The following is a 19616-nucleotide window of genomic DNA, read 5'->3' as shown; positions in this document are numbered from 1 at the left end:
AAAGAACTTAAATGTTTTTTTTTTAATAAAAATTATATGCATCGTTCGCGGAACATTGTCATGATAAGGATTTCTAGTTGCTTTTTCCGCATTACTGATTGGTTTATCGCGGGCTTTTATCCACATTTTTTTACAATGATATTGTAATTTGCTAGTTTCGTTATTAAAACAGCTTTTCTTTTCCTCTGCATATATGCAGAAACCGCTAATTCAATAAATGTGCTAACGTTAGTCTGATCGATCGGAAACTTTATTTCGGTCGTTAGGTCAACGACTCGAAGAAAGTCATGAAAGGTAATGATCTATGGCGCATCTGAAGAGATTCAGACGATTTATGCATAGCGGTTTGCATATTCTGTAGCAAAAGGAAACTTCAAGTTCATTACTCTATTTGTAGTCAGTTTCTTTGTTTTTTTTCTTATTTGACAAGCAATTTTTTTTACTATTCTTGATATTTTCTGAATTTTATTAATTTATCTTATCATAAATGTTTTTTTGAGAAAAATCTCACCATTTTATTTATAATAAATATGAGTTTAAATTTTTTATACCACTGATTAGATTTCATTCATTCAACTATGACAATTCTGGTTATGTAAAAGGAAGTAATACGAATTTTAATATTCTGTAAATTTTTATTTTCCCGCACATCAATTTTAATTAATTACTTTATACCGGTAAAGAATTAATCTAGCTTCATGATTGGGAGTAATAAATACAACATATAAGTATGTAATACTCCACTTGGCATGAGTAAAAATAGTATATCTTTCGCTCTAATAATCCTGAACAATTAAGTTATGTCTATGTATGTATATATATTTCTCGAGTTCTTTTTCTTTTAAATTGTTCTCATTATCGATTACGTTATACACGGACAAATCCCAAAAATAAATCCTGAAACGAATTCTAAGACACTTAAAACTAAATACATATAATAATTTCGTTTTTTAATTTTTGTTTTGAGAAAGCAAACACAAAGTTTTATCATTTTATGGTTTTCAGGTTTCTTTCTCTAAATAAAATTCAATTAACCTCTATCAGAAATTTTTAGATTTAGAGATTCTATAAAATTTCACTGTTATTATCATTTAGACATTGACAGTTATAAAATTTAATTCCGGTTTAAAAACATTTCCTTTAGTCGTTTTCTAGTTTGTCTTTTCGGTGTTTTATTCACCATTTCATTAATTTTATCTTGTTCAATTTAATTGTTTTTTATTACGGAAATGAATTTAATTTTTTGTCAATTTATTTTTTTATAAGCAATATATTGAGAGAAAAATGTATTTGTGTCTAACTATTCCTGCATCTCTTATAAATAATATCAATAGTTCAAAGTATGAAATGCCAAACTAGTAAAACATTTATACATCTGACATTTTATATTTTTTTAGCACTAATCGGTAAATGATTTAGAAAGTAAAATCGTAAATTGTTTTTGAATAGTTTATCTTAAAACAAGAAAGTTTCCTTTTATCATCTTTTTTTTATATTATTATTATTGTTTATAATGAATTTATTTGATATGGAATTAATTGCAGGTTTTAAAATTTGCATGATTTCTTTGCTATCTTACATTGTTAATTTAATTGTCTTTATTTTGCAATTAGTTTCAATCAGGCTGCTTCCTATTTTGCAAACCTGACCTAATTGGAAATGTCAAATTCGTTCTATATTTTATATTTAGAAAAATCGTTTGGTTATTTTTATTTTCGAAAATTATCAAATTAGATCTTTACGATCCAGTTAATAATTTGTAATAATTTAAAATATTTTTAAAAATCATTTAAAAACAAATTCTTTGTTCCATTGATTTTTTTTATTGAAATGAATATTGAAATTATAAAAAGCTCCGAAAATCGCATTCCATGTGCTAGAATTGACGCACTCGTTAACCCGACCTCCTAAGACAAGCTTTTTATCTCAGAATTCTGTTATCTGAAATAATGTCAAGACCTCTAATGGTCTACTTGAATGCTGCACCATTCAATTAATACCAAAAGCAGTTTTATTAATTCATCTTTATCCGCTTGTAGAAGAACAAAATAAAATAAAACTGGATTAATTCATCTTTCAATTGTTCTCCTATCGGGATCGAAAAAGCAAACAGGGAGAGAAAAAAGAAGAGCGAGCGAGACAAATACCATCACATCGATTGACCTTTTCATTTGTACCAGAATTCACAGAATCTTTTCCAAGCTGGTAAATTTTCATTTTGCCAAAAAAAAAAAAAAAAAAAAAAATTAGACAACAAACTCGGATTAGAAATAGAAGAAGAAAAAGAAGGCAATAAAAAATTTGGAAAACTAAAATTTTGTTTTAAAATTGAAACAGAGTTAGGAAGTATGTCATGACCAGCACCGACTCGACCTCATTTTGCACTAAAACTGACGAAAAGGATGATGATAGTCGCATCGATTCCTCGTCTTCAAGACCAACGAGACCGAGAAATTTTGGCTCCACTATTGCACTCGGAAACTCGACATTTGAGTCCCTTGCACTCGATGTATCGTTTTCGGGACTTGCGAGTGCCTCAACACCGAGAACACCCAATTTTGGAAACCGAACTTCCGAGGAGAGAGATTCAGAAATTTGGGAAGACATCGGAGTTGTTGAGTACTTGGAGAGGGGACTCAGTCCTGGCGATGAGAGTTCAGCTGAGGATCGAGAAGAAACCCTCCGACAAGTTTTGTCAGAAACGGATATTCACGAGGGAGATGGAGATATGTCAGATTTTTTATTTCACGTAGCACGAACGAAACATGGGAGAATTTACATTCGAGTTATTCGCACACTTCTCTTAAATCGAGGTAGAGTTTGCTACATACTAATCAATTTTACGATATTTCACAAAAAATTTCATTTTCTCTTTTATTTTAGTTTTTTAAATATTTTTTTCACTCTTTATTTAGGCTTCATTTTTTTCTGCCTAGAAATTTGTTCACTTGTCAAATTGTGACTCGCGAGACATCGATTAGATCTTATCTAAAACGTCTATGATAAGAATCTATTTCAATCCATTCTCAACGTAAAATATAGTACCATTTCATCTAGTATAGTGTTTATCGAACTGACTTGTGAGTAATACTTTTTGTATAGTAAAAATTGTTTCTGAAAATAATTTTCAAGTTGAAAATATATTTTTATATACTAGATAAAATATTAATGTTATAATATTAATAATTGTCATTAAATAGCAATTAATTAATTTAAAAAAATTAATCGTTAATTTATTAAAATGCATTTTAATAGCATTAAATTTTTTTCTGGCAGAATTTGCTTTTTGAATAAAACATTTTTTCACATTGAATAGATTCAAAGGAAAAGAGTAATAAGAGCGGTGCGATTGTTATCATCGTGAACCATGCGAATTTATATCTGGCTACCTCCAGTCAAAAGAGACCTTGTGTGAGAAGTCGACCTTTCTCTCTCGAGACGACAGCTTGAGCACTTATTCTATACTTTAACATATCTTTTTTCATTTTCTCACACAACACATGAGTTTCCACTTACAAAAATAGATACATATATATTATTATTGCGTTAAAGGCTCTAGTCTTGTTTTTTCCTTTCTTCTTTATACATATATTGTCTTCTTTTCATTTATCATTTCTTTTTATTGGTAATTCGTGTGAAAATTTCGCAGCTTATAATGAAAATAATTGAATTGACTCAAAAGGTCTAATTAACGGAAATTACAGTTAAATTGATCAAATCAGTCACTGGAATTCGTATTTAAAAAACTTAATATTCTGCTATTGTATATAAAACTGATGAAATTTTTTTACACCGAGAGAAATATTTTATCGGCGTTTATTGCAGACAAATAAAAATATATTTATCTCAGTGCCTAATAACTTTTTATTTAGAGCGCAAATAAAATTTATTTGAAACAAATTAAATATTTTCTTTGGATGTACTCAGAGCTAAATTTGTTTCAAATAAAATCTGAAACATTAGCAATTTAACTATAAGTAGTGAATGAAAATAAATTTTTTAATCTAAAAAAGTTTTTTGATAAAATATTATAATGGAATTCGGAATTACGTCACCATGGAAAATCGATAATAAGGATAAGAAATGGTTTATGGCAATGGTCAAGGTTGACACACGCATCTGTTGACGAAAACGGTGGAAAATATTTTTCCAACCCCTTTGCTAGTTGTGGTAAAAGGGGATTTTCCAGTGGCGCCGGTTGGCAACACTGGCTCTCATTCTTCCCCTGCTGCAAATATGGTGGATCGATTCCTCCTCGCGACTTACCTCCGTCCACCTCGCGCACATTTGTCGTGTTTTTATCTTAAAATCATGAAAATCCATCGAAAAGTGTTAGTGACACTCGAAAAAATGTAGAAATATAATTCGCGAATCAAAGTAAAATAAGAAAATTAATTTCATCTGTGAACGATTGTAACAAGAATAAGATTCAAACAAGTTCAAGTGTGTTCCCACAAAAAATGGGTGTTTTCCATTTTATAGATACTATATTTTACGTTGTACGAATTTTGATATTGGGGAGTTTCTTCATTTCTTTTCAAATTATCAACAATTTTTAATATGTTGTCGACTGTTTGATATTCTCTGTAGTTGGATTTCGGAAATGCGTATTTTTCTTTAAAAAATCACTGCGTCATAGTGTAAGATTTGATATGTTTGAATTATATATATTGAATGCACCTTGAAATCTTCAATCTTTGATTCTTTATTATGCAATGAAGCCCCAATCGAGGTACTCTCATTAAATGGAGATTTATACTTGAGGCATTTTTAAAATGATGTAATAAAAAAGTTATATAGTTGGTAGACTTTGTCATCTGTCTTCAGAATGTAACACGTGTTTCCATCAGAAACAAGATGTTGTTAATCAAAACTTTATGGGATGCTTTTCTTTCCAAAAAATTTTTATTTCAACTTTCGTTTTAATTTTTTCGCTTGCCTTGTGACTGCTTTTCTCAAATTTTAATAATTTTTTTCTATTTAAATTAAAATTTATAACTGATATGTAATTTTGAATTAATATTTATTTTCAAAATGGGCTTTATATTTTCTGAAATAACTTTAATAAATTCATTTGTTGACAATTTATTTTCTTCATCGGAAAAAATATAACATTTGAATATTATACTTTGACATGGAATCCGTTTACGCAATAATGAAACTCAAGTTATTTACTAACAAACATAATTAAAAAAATTTGAATCTCAATTTAAAAATTCAAAAAGTATGCTGCGTTTAAATTAATTTAATATTTTAGAAACTTGTGTGTCATTACGCAATAAGACGAAATTATTGCCTCTAGACTAAACAGTTTGATGGTCTCTTGAGTCGATGAAAGAAAAAGTCTCTTTATCGGCTTCGTCCTTGTCGTCTTTAATTTGTCATACCTTCTTTTCAATTTAAAAGAAGAAAAACTTGTGATTTACTTTTAATTTTAATCATCGTCGACGTAATATTCATAGAAAAGGCTTCCTTTTTTATGACATTGCATTCATTTATGTTAGGGTTTTATAAGGTTGAAGATCAATAATTACATATATGTATGTATATATACCAAGGGAAGTAATGTTTCAAACTATCGTGTGGGTTCGTTTACAATTGAAAACTAGAGTCTTCAGTTAGTTGAAAGGGTTAAATATAAAGAAGAAACTGACATCAGTGATACCTTTTTTAGATCCAGTTTCGTATCTAGAAATTTTCTTGAATAATTTTAACCAATGTAATTTTTATTTTTCCAAGTAATAATAAATAATGTGAAAATCTTGTTGATATACGTAGCAAGTGTATTCACCTTCAGTAAACTGAATTAGCAATGCTCCCCTGCCACACGGGAATTTGATATCGACATGCGTAGGTCATGCTCGTTACATTACCAAGTTGTTTAGTTACCGGTTCGAAAAACAGGCTTGTGTGTTGCATTTACGTGTGCAAGTCGCTCATTTTCTACTCACTCATCTTTTCTCATTATCTTCAATTTTCTTCTAATCTCTGAGAATTATGAGTAGCTCTTTTTGCTTCTGTCTCTTGAAAGCATTGTGGGAAAAAGAATAAATTGGAATTTTAAATACATCCTGGGATCATTGATTGTAATATCCAGTTATTTTTTCAGGCCTAGATAATAATAACGATCTTCATTAGCCTTTGTTTCTTTTAGATCACCTACTCTCAGAATGTTAATGTTTATTATGTATTCCATTAATTAAGACAAATTAAACACGCCCATTTAATGTGTGTCTTGGTAAATTGGAACGACCATTCTAATTGCAATATGAAAAATGAACTGAAAGATCATTTCTTTCATCGGAGTGTTGGAAAATTAAGAAAGTTATCGCGTTTAGTGATGGTCTCTCGAGACCCAAACAGTTTCGAATAAAGTTTAATATCCTGGAGGAGACAACATTTTCTGGGAGGTCCGAGGCAGAGGCCCCGGGACCGGAAAAGGGAACTGGCACTGACAATGGAAACGACGGTGACTTAGAACATCAGGGGGAGAGAAAAATTGACTTTGTTCAGGATGATGATGATCCTTACGAGTACGACGAGGAAATTCCAAAACATAATGAAAATGTACATCCTGGATTGTCATTACCACTAACGTCGGCGATTACTCCATTTTGCGAGACCTGCAGTGGACTAAGAAGTCCCCTTTTTCTTCTCACCTCGCCCGCTGATGGACCGTGTAGGCATTTCGATCAAATATTCTTATTTTATTGTTAATTAATAATTACAATATAACAAAAATTATTATAATGTATTTATTATGAAGAGCAAACTGTCGATTTCTCCTAGAAATTGTAATTCGCAATTTCTAAGACAATGTAAGGATTCTTTTTTCTTGAGAAACTAGATTAAGTTCCGGTGAAGAGTCCGTGAAATTATAAAATTGCAAATTTTCTTCCTGGCTCTTGAGTGTTTGAAGAAGTAAATAATGGTTTTCCTCTCGTATATTCATAAACGTGATCATTTCCCATATCACATATGGTTTTTCGCACTACCTCATTTTCGGTCACTCTCCATTTAAGTAAAAACGAGCTCGGACTACTTAATCAGTCAGGAAGAGAAAACCCGAACGATACTAATTATGCGCTGTCTTGAACATATTTCTATTTTTTTTTTCTTAACATTAATATCGATTTTCGATATTAAGACATTTTATGCGCATGTTTTTATATATACATATATAAAAATAATAACCGTGGGAAAGTGACAAGATTATTGTCGTGTGTCGGAAACTTGGTCACATATGTGTGGCAAGAAACTTGTATATATTAGAAACGGGAGAAAAAGTTTCTTAAAGCAATTTAAAACCTTTACATATTTAAGTGCAAAACTTTAATTGTAAATTAAATTTATTTTAATGTCAACTTTTATTTTTTAATAATACTTAAAATACTTTTAATGTATTTTTATCTTATATTATTCGTTTGGATGGAAAGAAAAATTAAATATATTAAATTTTGACCAATTTTCTGACCCTAAAATAGTTTCTATATTTAATTAATATTAGTGATAAAATGAACACATAAGGAGTTCTCATAATAAAACATCAATAAAACGGCCTTTCGCTTTACATAAGGTTAAAAACGTGCTTCTTTATTCTGAACAATAGGTTTCAAAGTACATTAAACTTTCGAGTTTAAATAAAAGTCTTGGACGTGCTAAAGTATGTGCATTGAACAATTTTTAAAATCTATTTCCTGTAAATTTTTGTTTTATATTCTGGGAGGTTTTTTTATTTATAATTGGTTATGATTATAAAAATCTCCTTATAAGATTATTATAATTTGTAATATTTTATTAGAGAATTAAAAATTTTCTATTGCGCTTTTATTTTTTATGAATGTTTTTCAAATGATTTAACGAGAGTAAACTTGATTATTTCCTGCAAGGTAATAAACAGCAGGTGTTATAAAAACCGCAAAAATATTATCTTTATGTTTTACATGTAATTGACAAATGTGCGGCCGCCCGTGTCGTCGTAATTCTTATATGAAACTTATTAAAAGTACAGTTTAAGCTATTGTATTTTATTTTTATCGACACGCATTCAATTTTATATAATAAGGATTCTCGCATCCGGTGCGACGAAAAAAAAATGACAAATTCAGTGAATTGTGAAACTAATGTAAAGTCATATATTTTATGTTATTGATAATATTTTTCAATTCAATGAAATGTTGGGATCTTGAATGTACTCAAATCCCAAGCGAGGTCAACATGACTTTAAAAAAAAAAAATTATTATTAGCTAGTTACTCTTGGACCTTAACTCAAACTTTTCTTTACACCTTCAGTTTAAACACTGCATTATTATTTATTCTAGCTTTTTAACCGCAGATGTTAAATGTGCTTTAAACTTTATTCGGCCGGTATTTTTTTCTTAGAATATACATATTTTTAGAACGTGAAAAATAACCATTCCTTCTATTCAAAAAATATTTAATTACATAATTAGTGGTGTTAACAGTGATTAATTATATAACAATTATTTTATTTTGATTGTTATTTACTAATTTTGTTAATCAATCAATTATTTATTAATTACTGGCAAAATAAATATTTCTGAATCAATATTATCGTTAATTACTAGCAAAAATAAACAACTTTTCAATCATGGTTAAAAATAAACAACTTTACAATTAAATTTTTGTTAACTGATTTGGAATAACTTAAAAATTGCACATTTATTTAAATAATAAAGAGGTTTTTATTTCAATTTAGTATAAATGATTTTTAAGGGCATAAGTTTACTTGAAGGTCACAAACCAAATCTATGCGACTAGAAAAGTTTTTGTTTGATCGATTATCACAATCTCCGAATCATATATATCTTTGAAATCATTTATAGCAATCGGAAATTTTTTTATCATTGGGGATTATAATTTTTTTAAAGATAATATTAATTGCGGTATTAATTTTTGAATTTTTTTTTGTGTTTCAGTCTTATGCAGCAACCGGGTGAGCCAAATGACCAAAACCTACAATGATATCGAGGCAGTAACAAGGCTTTTAGAAGAGGTAATAAATTTTTACAAATTTTTCAGTTTTAAAACAAGTTCACCTTTAGCATAAAATTAATCTCATGATCTTAAATTTAGTTTTATTTAATTTTTTATTTTTAAATTTGATTCGAAACAATTAAATGTTGATACTTAATTTAATGGTTATAATTTTCATGTTATCTTGAAATGATGATAATAATAATAATAATAATAATTTTCATTTAATTTTTCAGAAAGAGAAGGATTTAGAGTTGACAGCACGAATTGGCAAGGAGCTGTTGACGCACAATCAAAAACTCGAGAGTACTGTCAATGCTCTGGAGGCAGAACTGAAAGCAGCAAACGAGAAAATCACTCAATTGACACACGAGTCGTCAAAGAAAACCGAATTGATACAGATTTTGACTAACGATGTGGAAGAATCAGGTTCGGAAGCTGCGACACCCTCAGGATTACAGGGCATCAATTTGGATGTTATGCAACGTAAAATAACTTCACTCGAGGATGAAAATAAATCACTAAAAAGCGAATTCACAAAGCTCGTTAGTGAGGCTGATAATTGTGAGGAGCAGGAGGCGCGTCTCGTCAAAGATATCGCTAACCAACTTGGTAATTATTTATTCATTCACTAATAATTCGTAATTAGAAATATTAATATTTCAAATAAATAAATTCCTAAAGTTTTCTTTTTTTTTAAATAAATTTACTTATTTACAAATAAGATGATCAAGTTATTAGACGATAATCGAAATGATCAATTGGATGTTAATTGAATTAATGGAATGATTGTTTTTGCAGCATATGCAAATATGGAAGTAGACGGCATTGCTGAGGAGTTGGGCCGACAGAAGGAGGAAAACCGGCTTCAACATGAGCAAATAGTGAGCTTGACCGCCAAACTAGCAGAGACGGAATTACGACTCGCTCGATTGATAGCCGAGCACGATGAAATAGGAACGACTCTAGTTATAACGAGGGACAATCAGAACACACTAGCTAGTGAACTTGCCGAGTTTAAAGACCGTTATGCAGAGGTAAATTAGTTTTACTGCATTAATTAACACTTTAGATTGCTCGAATGGTTTTTTTTTCTTTATCTTGAAGCAAAAATTAATTCTTCTTCGTTTTCTGTTCTTCAGGTTGTTAATTTGTTGGCGGAAACGCAGGAGCAACTCAAGAAACAGAGGAAACGCTCAATGCCTACTGTTCGAGGTGGATCACTTTATCCGTCATTAGTGGCTCATCCTCAACCAGATTCCATTGCCTCGGAACTGGAGTCTTCACTTTATTCTGAATCAAGTTTGGATTCTGGAATAAGTGCAGATAGATTGTAAGTTTGATTTTTTTAAATTTATTAATTCAGTATATTTTAAATGAAGAATTTCAAAATAATTTTTAACAAAAAGAAATTCGTCAAATTTTTTTAATGAAATTAAAAAAAGTCAATGGCAAGAGTGAAATGAAATAATGTTTGTTTAATAGACCGACGTATAAGAAAGTATTCGAGACGGTTCGCAGTGCCTCAAGAACCTCGTTCAGTGCAACGAGTGAAAGTCAACAATTCCCACGACTTGGTTCCATGACAACTTCCACCCTTTCGAGTGGCTCTTCCGGGCCAAGAATGAGTCTTGGTCCTCAGATGCGAAGTCGAACGCGCGGAATGCCGGGTGCTTCGACTTTTCTCAGTTTGGATTCTACTGGACATAGTGATAGCGAGAGTTCTCTCATTACTGACTCTGAAGAATATCCGTAAGTTTAAATCGAATAATAATCCGTTAATAATAATCGTTTTTTCTCTATTTATTTATCTATTATTATTATTACATATTTGTATTTTATTTAACTTTATGTTTATTTAATTTTGAAATAAATTGACAATCGTGTCAAGAATTAATTTTAACCGTAGGGGACCGCAGCTTCCGGGAGTGCCTGGAGCTCCAGGAGCAGCCGATTTGGAGGCAGCACTTCGTCGTTTGACGCCCGCAGAAGTGATTGCGAGACGTGCGTGTCTCAGCACTGGAACTGGTTACACCTACGACTACGATGGCGGTGGAGCTCATTCACCACCGAATTTCCTTCCGTTTGGCTGTCGAACACCAGACAGCATTATGTCCACAGGAAGTAGCGGGAACTTGAGCGGCTTCAGTGGCAACAGTGCCGGTGGCTGGCGACTCCCTGAGAAGCTCCAAATCGTCAAACCCATGGAAGGCTCGCAGACTCTTCATCATTGGTCACAGTTAGCGACTCCCACGCTCGGTGGCTTGCTTGAGGAGCGTCCTGGTGTGAAGACGCGTGGCGGCCGACGATTAGAGGATCTGGGACTTGAGACGTACACGCTGACCGACGTCGAGGAAGACGAGGAATACGCGAATCCGGGGAAACTCTTCCAGGACACTGGATCCGTTTACACTTATACGAATAGCACAGTTCTCCATCCCGACGACCATACGAGTGTGACGGCTAGCGTTGTTGGTAGCCGAGTCGCCAGTGCGCCCGACAGTGCCGTCAATTCTGGCATGAACACGCCAAGGACTCTCAGTCGACGTAATTCCACGTCCACTTTCTCGACGACTCTCAGTCTCGCCAAGATGCTCAACGAGCGAGGAATCAAAGCCGTGACACCGTCGTGTGTCGCGACACCGAACGAGGACAAGAATTTCTCACCGACTGCCACACCTTGCAACAGTCCCGATGGTAGTCCAACACACTCCAGGTCAGCGTCGCCTTCGCCCACTAGCTCATCACTCTCATTCGGATTGTTCACCACTGGCGCTGAATTGCTGAAACGTACATTTGGCAGCGAATCCGCTACACCTATTCCAACCGCTTCGCAAGTTAAAAGGAAACGGGTGAAAAATCCCCTCTCTAGGTAAGTGAAAGAAATTTTATTATTTAATTGATGATTGGGAGAGAGAAGTTTTTAAAAAGAAATTCCATTTACTTTCAGGTCCGAGAAGAAGGCGTTGACAGGAATTCGACTCGTCGAGAAACTCGAAAGGATCGGCATTGACACGATAATGGCGGCTACAACATCTACAAGTATATCACCATTGGCTTTACAGGGTGCACTTTATACTAGGCGAAATATGGAGAGTCCCATGGCGCAATTGACCTTCCTGAAAAACTCCATGTCCTCCAGCTTCAGCCAAGAGAAATTGGATTCTTCTTCCTCGGCCTCTTCCATCAGTGAGAACTCAATCTCGTCACTGCCCAGTGACAGATCAAGGGGATTGAGCGACAGCGAAGGAAAATTGAGTTATGGATCGAGTCGACAACGACGTACGGGAAATCGATCAACGAGACCCGATCTCGGACAAGTGAAACCACCAGCTGCTCCTCCTGTTACCAAGGAGTCCGCTGCTCAGTCGGCACTTGGCACACTTAGCTCACTTCTTTTTGGTAGAAAAGGCGGTTTACTCTAAATCGACTCTTCTTCTTTTTTATTTATTTTTTTTTGTTTTGTTTTCTCAAAATCCTTATAGAGACGACGAGTGTTGAAGATTTTGATGAAAGGCTGTGAAAAAAGAGAGCACACTTCAGAATTTTATTTTTTAGCTGTAGTTACTAGAATCTAGTATTTAAATTTTTTCCTGATTGAATTTTCTTTTAGTAATTCAATTTTTTTTTTTTAATTAAATTATTCTAAATTCTAGTTGAAATTCCTGTCTAATCGTTTTTGACTAGTTGACAAATTTTTATACTTGAAAGTTTTTTGACTTGTTGAAAATTAGGTTTTTTTCTTCTAGTTCAAATTTTTTTTTACTAGTTAAAAATCTTTTTACAACTGGTTGAAAATATTTTTTAAACGGTTGATAATAGTTACTATTTGAATTATTTTTCACGAATAATTACATTCTTTTTTGGCTTGTTTTTTATCAGTTAAAATACTTTATTCATACCATAATTATGTATTATTAGGTATTTTATAAAACAATTGTAAAAAAAGGAAAAAGAGAGAAATGAAAGAGAGAGATAGAAGACGTAATTCTGAAGTGACTAAAATTATTGTTTATTGAAAATGAAAATATTAAACATATTTTACTGCCGTTAATGTATTGTAGGTATAGAGAAAATACTCACTTTGAATTCTGAAAAAATTAAATCATTTAAAATTTGATAAAATTTTTAGATTTAAATTTTCAAAAAATAAAATCCATTTAAAAATATTATTTTAAATTAAATAATTTTTTTCGTCTTCATTTTTTAAAAATTGTAATTGATTTTAATTATTAAACTGATTTCACTTTTCAGGATTCAAAGCAGTGAAAAGAAATTTTTTAGGGAAATGTTCAACACTCGCGTCTATGCCAACAGTATGCAGTTTATTTTTTACGTTTCTTGGCATATTTTCTTTTTTCCTTTTTTTTAATTCAAATGACTATGTGCTTTCAAGTATGCACACATTCATCAATAACTTACATCATTTATATACACTACTGTTTATTGTAGATCGATCGCTCTTTTTTGCGTCTTCAATTGAGATAGAAAATACTGCCGTATAAAGAAACAACTTAGGTAACTCATATTTCCGCTAAGATTGATTTTCACGGAAGCTGTTGTGTGAATATCGCCGTAAGTAGTAATGTGAGGTAACTAAATTTTTCCTTTGTACAGTGGAATAGGGAACGTCTGAAAATTACTCTTTTTAAATTTTTTTATTTTAGAATTATCAAATTTTCTAATTTGCATTTTTCTCCAAATTAAAAGAAAAACAACAATAAAAAATAGTGAGATTTCGAAAAAAATTTAAATATCGTTTAGAATTTTTAATTTCACGAATATTGAGAAAATATTCAAGAAATGGTTAACAATTTGTTGCCTAAATAAAAAAATAATTCTTTTTTCCTTTTAATGACAGTGGAACTGCTTTTTTAAAATCAAAATTTTCGGAATTTTCGAAAATTAATCTTTTCTTCCGAATGTTACTTGGATTATTTGGAAGTTTTTAAAGAAATTTTTAAGCTCTAACTAATTATTGAATAACAGTAAAAATAACCGAATTTTGATCTAAAATCCTTTTATTGTAGCAGTCAGTTCAAAAATGGAAAAACTTCTTTTACATTTCATGTAAAAGATAAATTTTTTTTTTTTTTAACTCGATTAATCAAGGATGGTGCAAATAACGTTAATGACGAAATAATTTAAAAATTCTTTCAATGTGATCCTGAATTGAAAGATTTAGCGCTAAAAGTTACAAAGCGACGTTTCTAGTCGCGTTCGGTGTCGAGCCTATTGATATTTATGATAATTCAAAATAATAGTAATAAATGAAAAAAAACAACAAAAAAGTCAAAAAAAGAAAAAAAAAAAAAAAAAAAAAGACACGAACGTTACCCTATTTTGTTAGTAGAAAAAAAGTAGAGTTCTAAGCTATAGATGGATGAAAAAATATATGTAATTACGAAAAGTAATTTGAGTAATTTAATTAATAATTGTACAGAGTTTGTATATATGGACTGGTTAGTTAATCTATTTATTTTGCTATTGATAGTTGAAAGAATTAATAGTTCGGAATGATTAACGGTTTACACATCCGCGACATTTCATGCACAAATGATTTAATTAAAATCAATTTTACAGAAGATCAAAATGTCAATTGATTTAATGGTGGATTTTTTAAAATGGAGACCGCTTCGTTTTTACTTGACTTTATATTTATAGATTGAATAATAATTATTTTATTCAGTAAATATTCTTATTTGCTATTGTCAATCTTTGTTGATTTTTTTGAAGATTGTGCATTTAGCCTGAGAATCGACGTCATTGTAAATAGTTTTTTTTTTAAAATCAGTTCTTGAATTTTTTGTTTTTAAAAGAAATGTACTTTTTTTATTTTCCAACCACTGTAATGTGCATGGACAGAGAGCGGTCCTGTATTTTAGCGCAGCCTTGTATATAATAGACGTACAAAAGAATAAAAAAAAAATAAATTGAAAATCACTCTTTGATATTATTTAACAATTATACTGTTTTCTACATTTCTTTTTTTCTGTTTATCTGATATTTATAATATTATTTAACTAATTTAAAAAATAATAATTTAATTTGTTTACTTTTTAAATTTGTAATTGTAGATAGCTAGATTTTAAGCATGGGACGACCACTCAGGCCATTTTTGAATTTGATTATAAAGTTCGTTTCCTGGACTAAGGATGTTGACCACCTGAAGAGCCCCCAATACCTTCACATCATTTCGCAAATATCCTTCCGATTTTCCGCATTTGATAAGTTTATGCGCTGCACTTATCATTTCGACGCTTGCTTTCTTATCTTAAAATATAGAAATAAGAAAAAAAGTTTAATAGAGAACAATTTGATATACATAAAAAAAAATTATACTTACTTTGAAAGTTTCCTATAAAGGCAACACCTAAACCTTTTTTATTGTAACCATATGTGTGTGCGCCTTCTTTGTACCAGCCAACCCCTTCGTATACGTTTCCATCTCCTCCAATTGCAAATCTTTAATAAATAATAAAGAAAATTTTTCTTTTTATATAATTTGAAAAGATGATTGAATAATTATTTTTTAAAAATAACATTTCTCCTAAAAAATTATTAATTTTACTCACGAATAGCCAATATCGTGCCAATCAAGACTATCCATGTGATAAGATTGAATATTTTGCATTTGACTAGAACAAGTGGATTGAGTTAGACATTCAGGAGTTACGGTATGATGAATTATGACATATTCAAGAGGAGGAATCAAATAATTATCAGATATTGACTTTTTTCCATTCCATTGTGTTCTCAAAATAATATTCGGACAAGAATCTTGATCTGAAAATTATATGAATAAAATTAATTTTATACAGATGTAAATATTATAAATTGTTATTCTACTCAATTCAAATAATATATATTTGCTAATATTTTTTTATTAATAAACATAAATAATAATATTAATAAACAAGAATTTATTATGAATAAACCAAATTTTATTAATTTACCTGCAATCGTTAGTGAAAAGATAACAGCAAATATAAATAATTGATGAAACATATTGGAACGTATAATAAAATGAATGTTTGTCGAGATACGTTTTAAAGTAACTGGAAGAAATTAATAAATAACTATCAAAGAACGTGATTCATTCAATGGCAAAGGTCATTATCGTTATTTTAATAACGAACGTTCAGCGCGTACGAAAAAAAAATTAAAAACTTTTAATGTAACGCTGCACGGGGATTCTCTGAGAGAGCTTGTAAATTTCCGGAATTTATCCAACAAAGAAAGATTATTATTTTCCCAATAACTTATATAAATTAAACAAACTTCGACTATCGCAATAACTAAGTGAAATCATCGCAATAACAAATATGTTTAAGTTCTAATAAACACTTAAATAATTTATAACAATTACGTTATAAAGAAACCGGAAGAGTAGGTGGAAAAACAAAGAGAGAATATAGAAAGGATGGCTGGTAATAATCAGAAATAAAATTATAACTCCTCGAAATATTTAAAATTATGAATCAAAGTATAAATTTTTATTTACACATTTTATTTGAAAATTAAATCACATGAAGGTTATAAAATTACAATTTTATATTTCTATTATTTTAAAAATGAATTTCATTTACTTACATATAAAATTTGTGCATTGTACTTTAGTGTAAAGTGATTATAAAAGCTAACATAGTTTTTAATATACATAACGAGGTTTACAATAATACAAAGTTGCATAATTTAAAAAAAAAAATTTTTAACTTTAAAAGTTTTTTTCCCTTATTTTTTCATTTCTAATAAAAAATTAGAAGATTAATAAGTCTTCAAAAATAGGCTGCTACCAATTTCCGCAAATGAATTACAGAAAGATAGTCGAAAATTTTCATGATTGCTAGAAGTGGTAGTTGAATTTTATGATTTCGTACAACGATATCAAACAAACATTGATAACTTGTTTCAATTAAATTTCTTCGCTCTTTTCCTTTTTCAACATGTATCTTTAAAAATGCAGAATACACTGAATATTTAGAGTACAAATCAATCAGTAAATTCTCGTTTCTTACGTAAATCGAAACTTGATTAATAGATTTTGTTAATATATCATAATAAGTCACATCGAATTTGGGATGAATTTTCGTATCTCGCATACTTAATATTTGCTTTGTACATTCTTTATAATAATTTTTAAAAGGAAGAATCCCTTTCTGAATTGATTCTAGCTCCATTTGTGTAAAATTTTGTGAAATCAATTTCATTAGAACTATGCGCGCAACTAATAATTCGCACAACTTTTTATTTCTAGCTCTAATATCCACATTTACCGAAAATGTTAATGCTAGATTAGTTAAATTTAAAAATTCAACAAGTATATTCATGTTCATAATATTATCAACTAAAGCTGTATAACTTTTAGAATCACTATCTACATCTAATATGTCCAAATTGGATATAATATTATAACAAAATGAAACACCGTACTCCAGAAGAACATCGACTAATTTTGGAGGAGTATCTAATTTCAGAAGAAAATCTACATCTCTCATTAAACAAAGTTCAAGATCTTTTTCTTGAATGAAATTAAGAAGACACCTAAGAATTTCCACCTGTCGTTCAGTCCTCATATTTAAATATTCCCTAAAACGCCATTTTTCTTCATTTAAAATATAATGTAACGGAGTTGATTGTAAATTTTTTCCCACAGGATCTGCTCCAGCATACAAAAGAAATTTGACTGCAGACAATTGTCCAAAAGCGATTGCAACATGCAATGGAGTTTCATTATTTTGTGTTGTTGAATTAATATCAGCACCCGATTTAATGAGAATTCTGATCAATTTCCAATGTCCGAACGCAGCCGCTACATGAATAGGATATCTCCCATTAAAATAACTTTCAACGGAATATCCAGCTTCCAGAAGGATTTTTAAAATTTGTTCGCTTCCTTTTTCAGCTGCAATGTGAATTATATCACTAAATGGAAAATCAGTTCCTTTAACTAAAAGTTCTCTAATAATTGACACGTGTCCTGCTTTTACCGCACAATGAAGGGGAGATTCCTTACACTCTACATTTATTTCGGCACCACATTCTATTAAATATTTCAATATATCTAAATAACCGTTAGCAGCTGAATAATGAAGAAGAGTTTTTGACGATGAATCTACATAGTTGATTCCTTCATTGCTATCAATAAGACACTTTAAAATGTCTAAACGATTATTTAAAATGCATTTACGTGCAAGGAAGTGACGATCCCGATTTGATAAATTTATTTTTGAATCATTCTCGACCAAGTATTTTACAATATTGACGTGACTGTTTTTAACAGCAAAATACAAAGGTGTTCGATTATTTCCTTTTCGAATTTCGATTTTCTGATAACCATGACTAAACAGTAACTTGACTATTTCCAAATGGCCATATTTTGCTGCATAAAGAAGCGGTGTTACAGTTTTGTACGTCAAGTTACTTTTGTCTCTATTGTTTAAAAGTTGTTTCACAACTTTTACATCATTTTTCTGAATTGCCGTAATCAGTGGAGATTTCACTCTTTTTTTTATTTTTTCAATTAAAGTTTTATAATCCTTGTCAATATTTACATCTTCAGGACTTTCTTTATCTCTGAAATTTGCACTATCCTCCTTTGGTATTGTGTATCGGGAAAATTTATAATTTTCCGGGTAAATATAATTTTCAATTGAAACATTCTTGATTAAATCAGAAATTAAAGAACATTTTCCGTATTGTGTGAAATTTAAAATTTCTGTAACATAAATGTAAAAACTTATATTGTACTTTGGGTGCTTTTTTTTGTTTTATTTCTTATTTCAATTGTTCAAGTGATTTTAAAACTTAATTAAACCATATTAAACAAGAATTAATAGTACTTAAAAATTCAGTGCATATGTACATACCTAAATTTTGTAGTAACATGTCGTCTTCTCTTTTTGAATCCATTTGTGAAATGCACTGAAATCTAGCAACTGTAACAAAATTTCATGTAGTTATAATAAAATTAAAAAGTTTTTTTAATTAAGGATTTTTCAAATAAAAAAATAATTATCTCAAATAATAATAATAATAACAACAACAACAACAACAATAGTTTTGTAATACATACCCAATTGATCAGCAACTGTAAATTCTTTGCCAATAAATTTCACCTTTAAACGCTATGCAGATAAAATAAGGTACACAATTTATCCTCCTTGATGAATACACGATCAACGCGTAAACTTAATTTAAAAAATGTTAAGTATTAATCAGCTGCTTTATTATATTGTTTTTAACTAATATTATTAACGACAAACTTTTTGTCATTAAAAACTTTACAATAGTGGTTAACCTAAAAATACACTTGAAATATTGATGATCTCAAATAATAAACTTTTTGATAGATATAGATAGAAAAAAAAAAATGTTATCTAATTATTTTTCATTAATAAATATGGAAAAATAATATACTAGGTTTGTATAATTTAGGAGAATTTAAGAAATATTGACAATTGATCACAAAACAAATATAAACATTTTTGGAGATGCAGGTTTTTATCTCAATAAGCCGAATTCACAATTGTCGAATGAGTCATTCGATAATTGTGAATTCGACTTTATAGTCATTACATTGCACACACACACACACCATTTTTATACATTCCCATCT

At 30.2% G+C, this 19616-nt stretch overlaps 3 protein-coding genes across 12 annotated transcripts in view; 1 reads left to right on the top strand and 2 right to left on the bottom strand.

Annotated features, from left to right (window-relative positions):
- LOC127278267 (trafficking kinesin-binding protein milt) overlaps positions 1 to 14938 on the top strand; it is a 29223-nt gene extending 14285 nt beyond the window's left edge. For 3 of the 10 annotated variants that reach the window (XM_051299899.1, XM_051299902.1, XM_051299903.1), the window contains 7 exons: positions 8941 to 9017; positions 9235 to 9610; positions 9800 to 10035; positions 10141 to 10331; positions 10484 to 10750; positions 10890 to 11870; positions 11949 to 14938. In XM_051299899.1, the coding sequence (XP_051155856.1) occupies positions 8941 to 9017; positions 9235 to 9610; positions 9800 to 10035; positions 10141 to 10331; positions 10484 to 10750; positions 10890 to 11870; positions 11949 to 12423 (2603 nt within the window). In that variant the 3' untranslated portion in view covers positions 12424 to 14938. Of the gene's footprint in view, positions 1 to 2031; positions 2814 to 6370; positions 6680 to 8940; positions 9018 to 9234; positions 9611 to 9799; positions 10036 to 10140; positions 10332 to 10483; positions 10751 to 10889; positions 11871 to 11948 lie in introns of those variants that run through there. The other 7 variants (XM_051299896.1, XM_051299895.1, XM_051299898.1 and 4 more) reach the window with 7 other exon arrangements.
- LOC127278289 (peptidoglycan-recognition protein SA-like) lies at positions 14400 to 16119 on the bottom strand. The gene is made up of 4 exons (XM_051299933.1): positions 15955 to 16119; positions 15574 to 15784; positions 15345 to 15463; positions 14400 to 15271 (listed from the first exon to the last, which is right to left on the bottom strand). The coding sequence occupies exons 1-4, from the start codon at positions 16004 to 16006 to the stop codon at positions 15087 to 15089; spliced, it is 567 nt and encodes a 188-aa protein (XP_051155890.1). The 5' UTR covers positions 16007 to 16119; the 3' UTR covers positions 14400 to 15086.
- A 368-nt stretch (positions 16120 to 16487) lies between these two features.
- LOC127278270 (putative ankyrin repeat protein RF_0381) lies at positions 16488 to 19514 on the bottom strand. The gene is made up of 3 exons (XM_051299906.1): positions 19074 to 19514; positions 18868 to 18936; positions 16488 to 18716 (listed from the first exon to the last, which is right to left on the bottom strand). The coding sequence occupies exons 2-3, from the start codon at positions 18908 to 18910 to the stop codon at positions 16777 to 16779; spliced, it is 1983 nt and encodes a 660-aa protein (XP_051155863.1). The 5' UTR covers positions 18911 to 18936; positions 19074 to 19514; the 3' UTR covers positions 16488 to 16776.
- Positions 19515 to 19616: the final 102 nt, after the last annotated feature.

This window comes from Leptopilina boulardi, unplaced genomic scaffold, assembly GCF_019393585.1.
Source record: "Leptopilina boulardi isolate dan_hultmark-lab unplaced genomic scaffold, ZJU_Lbou_2.1 LbouV2_202, whole genome shotgun sequence".
In the NCBI taxonomy this organism is placed as follows: Eukaryota; Metazoa; Arthropoda; class Insecta; order Hymenoptera; family Figitidae; genus Leptopilina; species Leptopilina boulardi.
Note: the sequence above shows the minus strand (reverse complement) of the source record. Positions and strands in the feature narration are given on the sequence as shown.

Excerpts from the sequence above, each read along its gene's own strand:
- LOC127278289 (XM_051299933.1), bottom strand. The coding sequence starts at position 16,006 with ATGTTTCATCAATTATTTATATTTGCTGTTATCTTTTCACTAACGATT. Across the intron at positions 15,785-15,954 it reads CTTTTCACTAACGATTGCAG|ATCAAGATTCTTGTCCGAAT; the intron begins GTAAATTAATAA and ends TATAATTTTCAG. Across the intron at positions 15,272-15,344 it reads CTTTATAGGAAACTTTCAAA|ATAAGAAAGCAAGCGTCGAA; the intron begins GTAAGTATAATT and ends CTATATTTTAAG.
- LOC127278270 (XM_051299906.1), bottom strand. The coding sequence starts at position 18,910 with ATGGATTCAAAAAGAGAAGACGACATGTTACTACAAAATTTAG. Across the intron at positions 18,717-18,867 it reads CATGTTACTACAAAATTTAG|AAATTTTAAATTTCACACAA; the intron begins GTATGTACATAT and ends TTTATGTTACAG.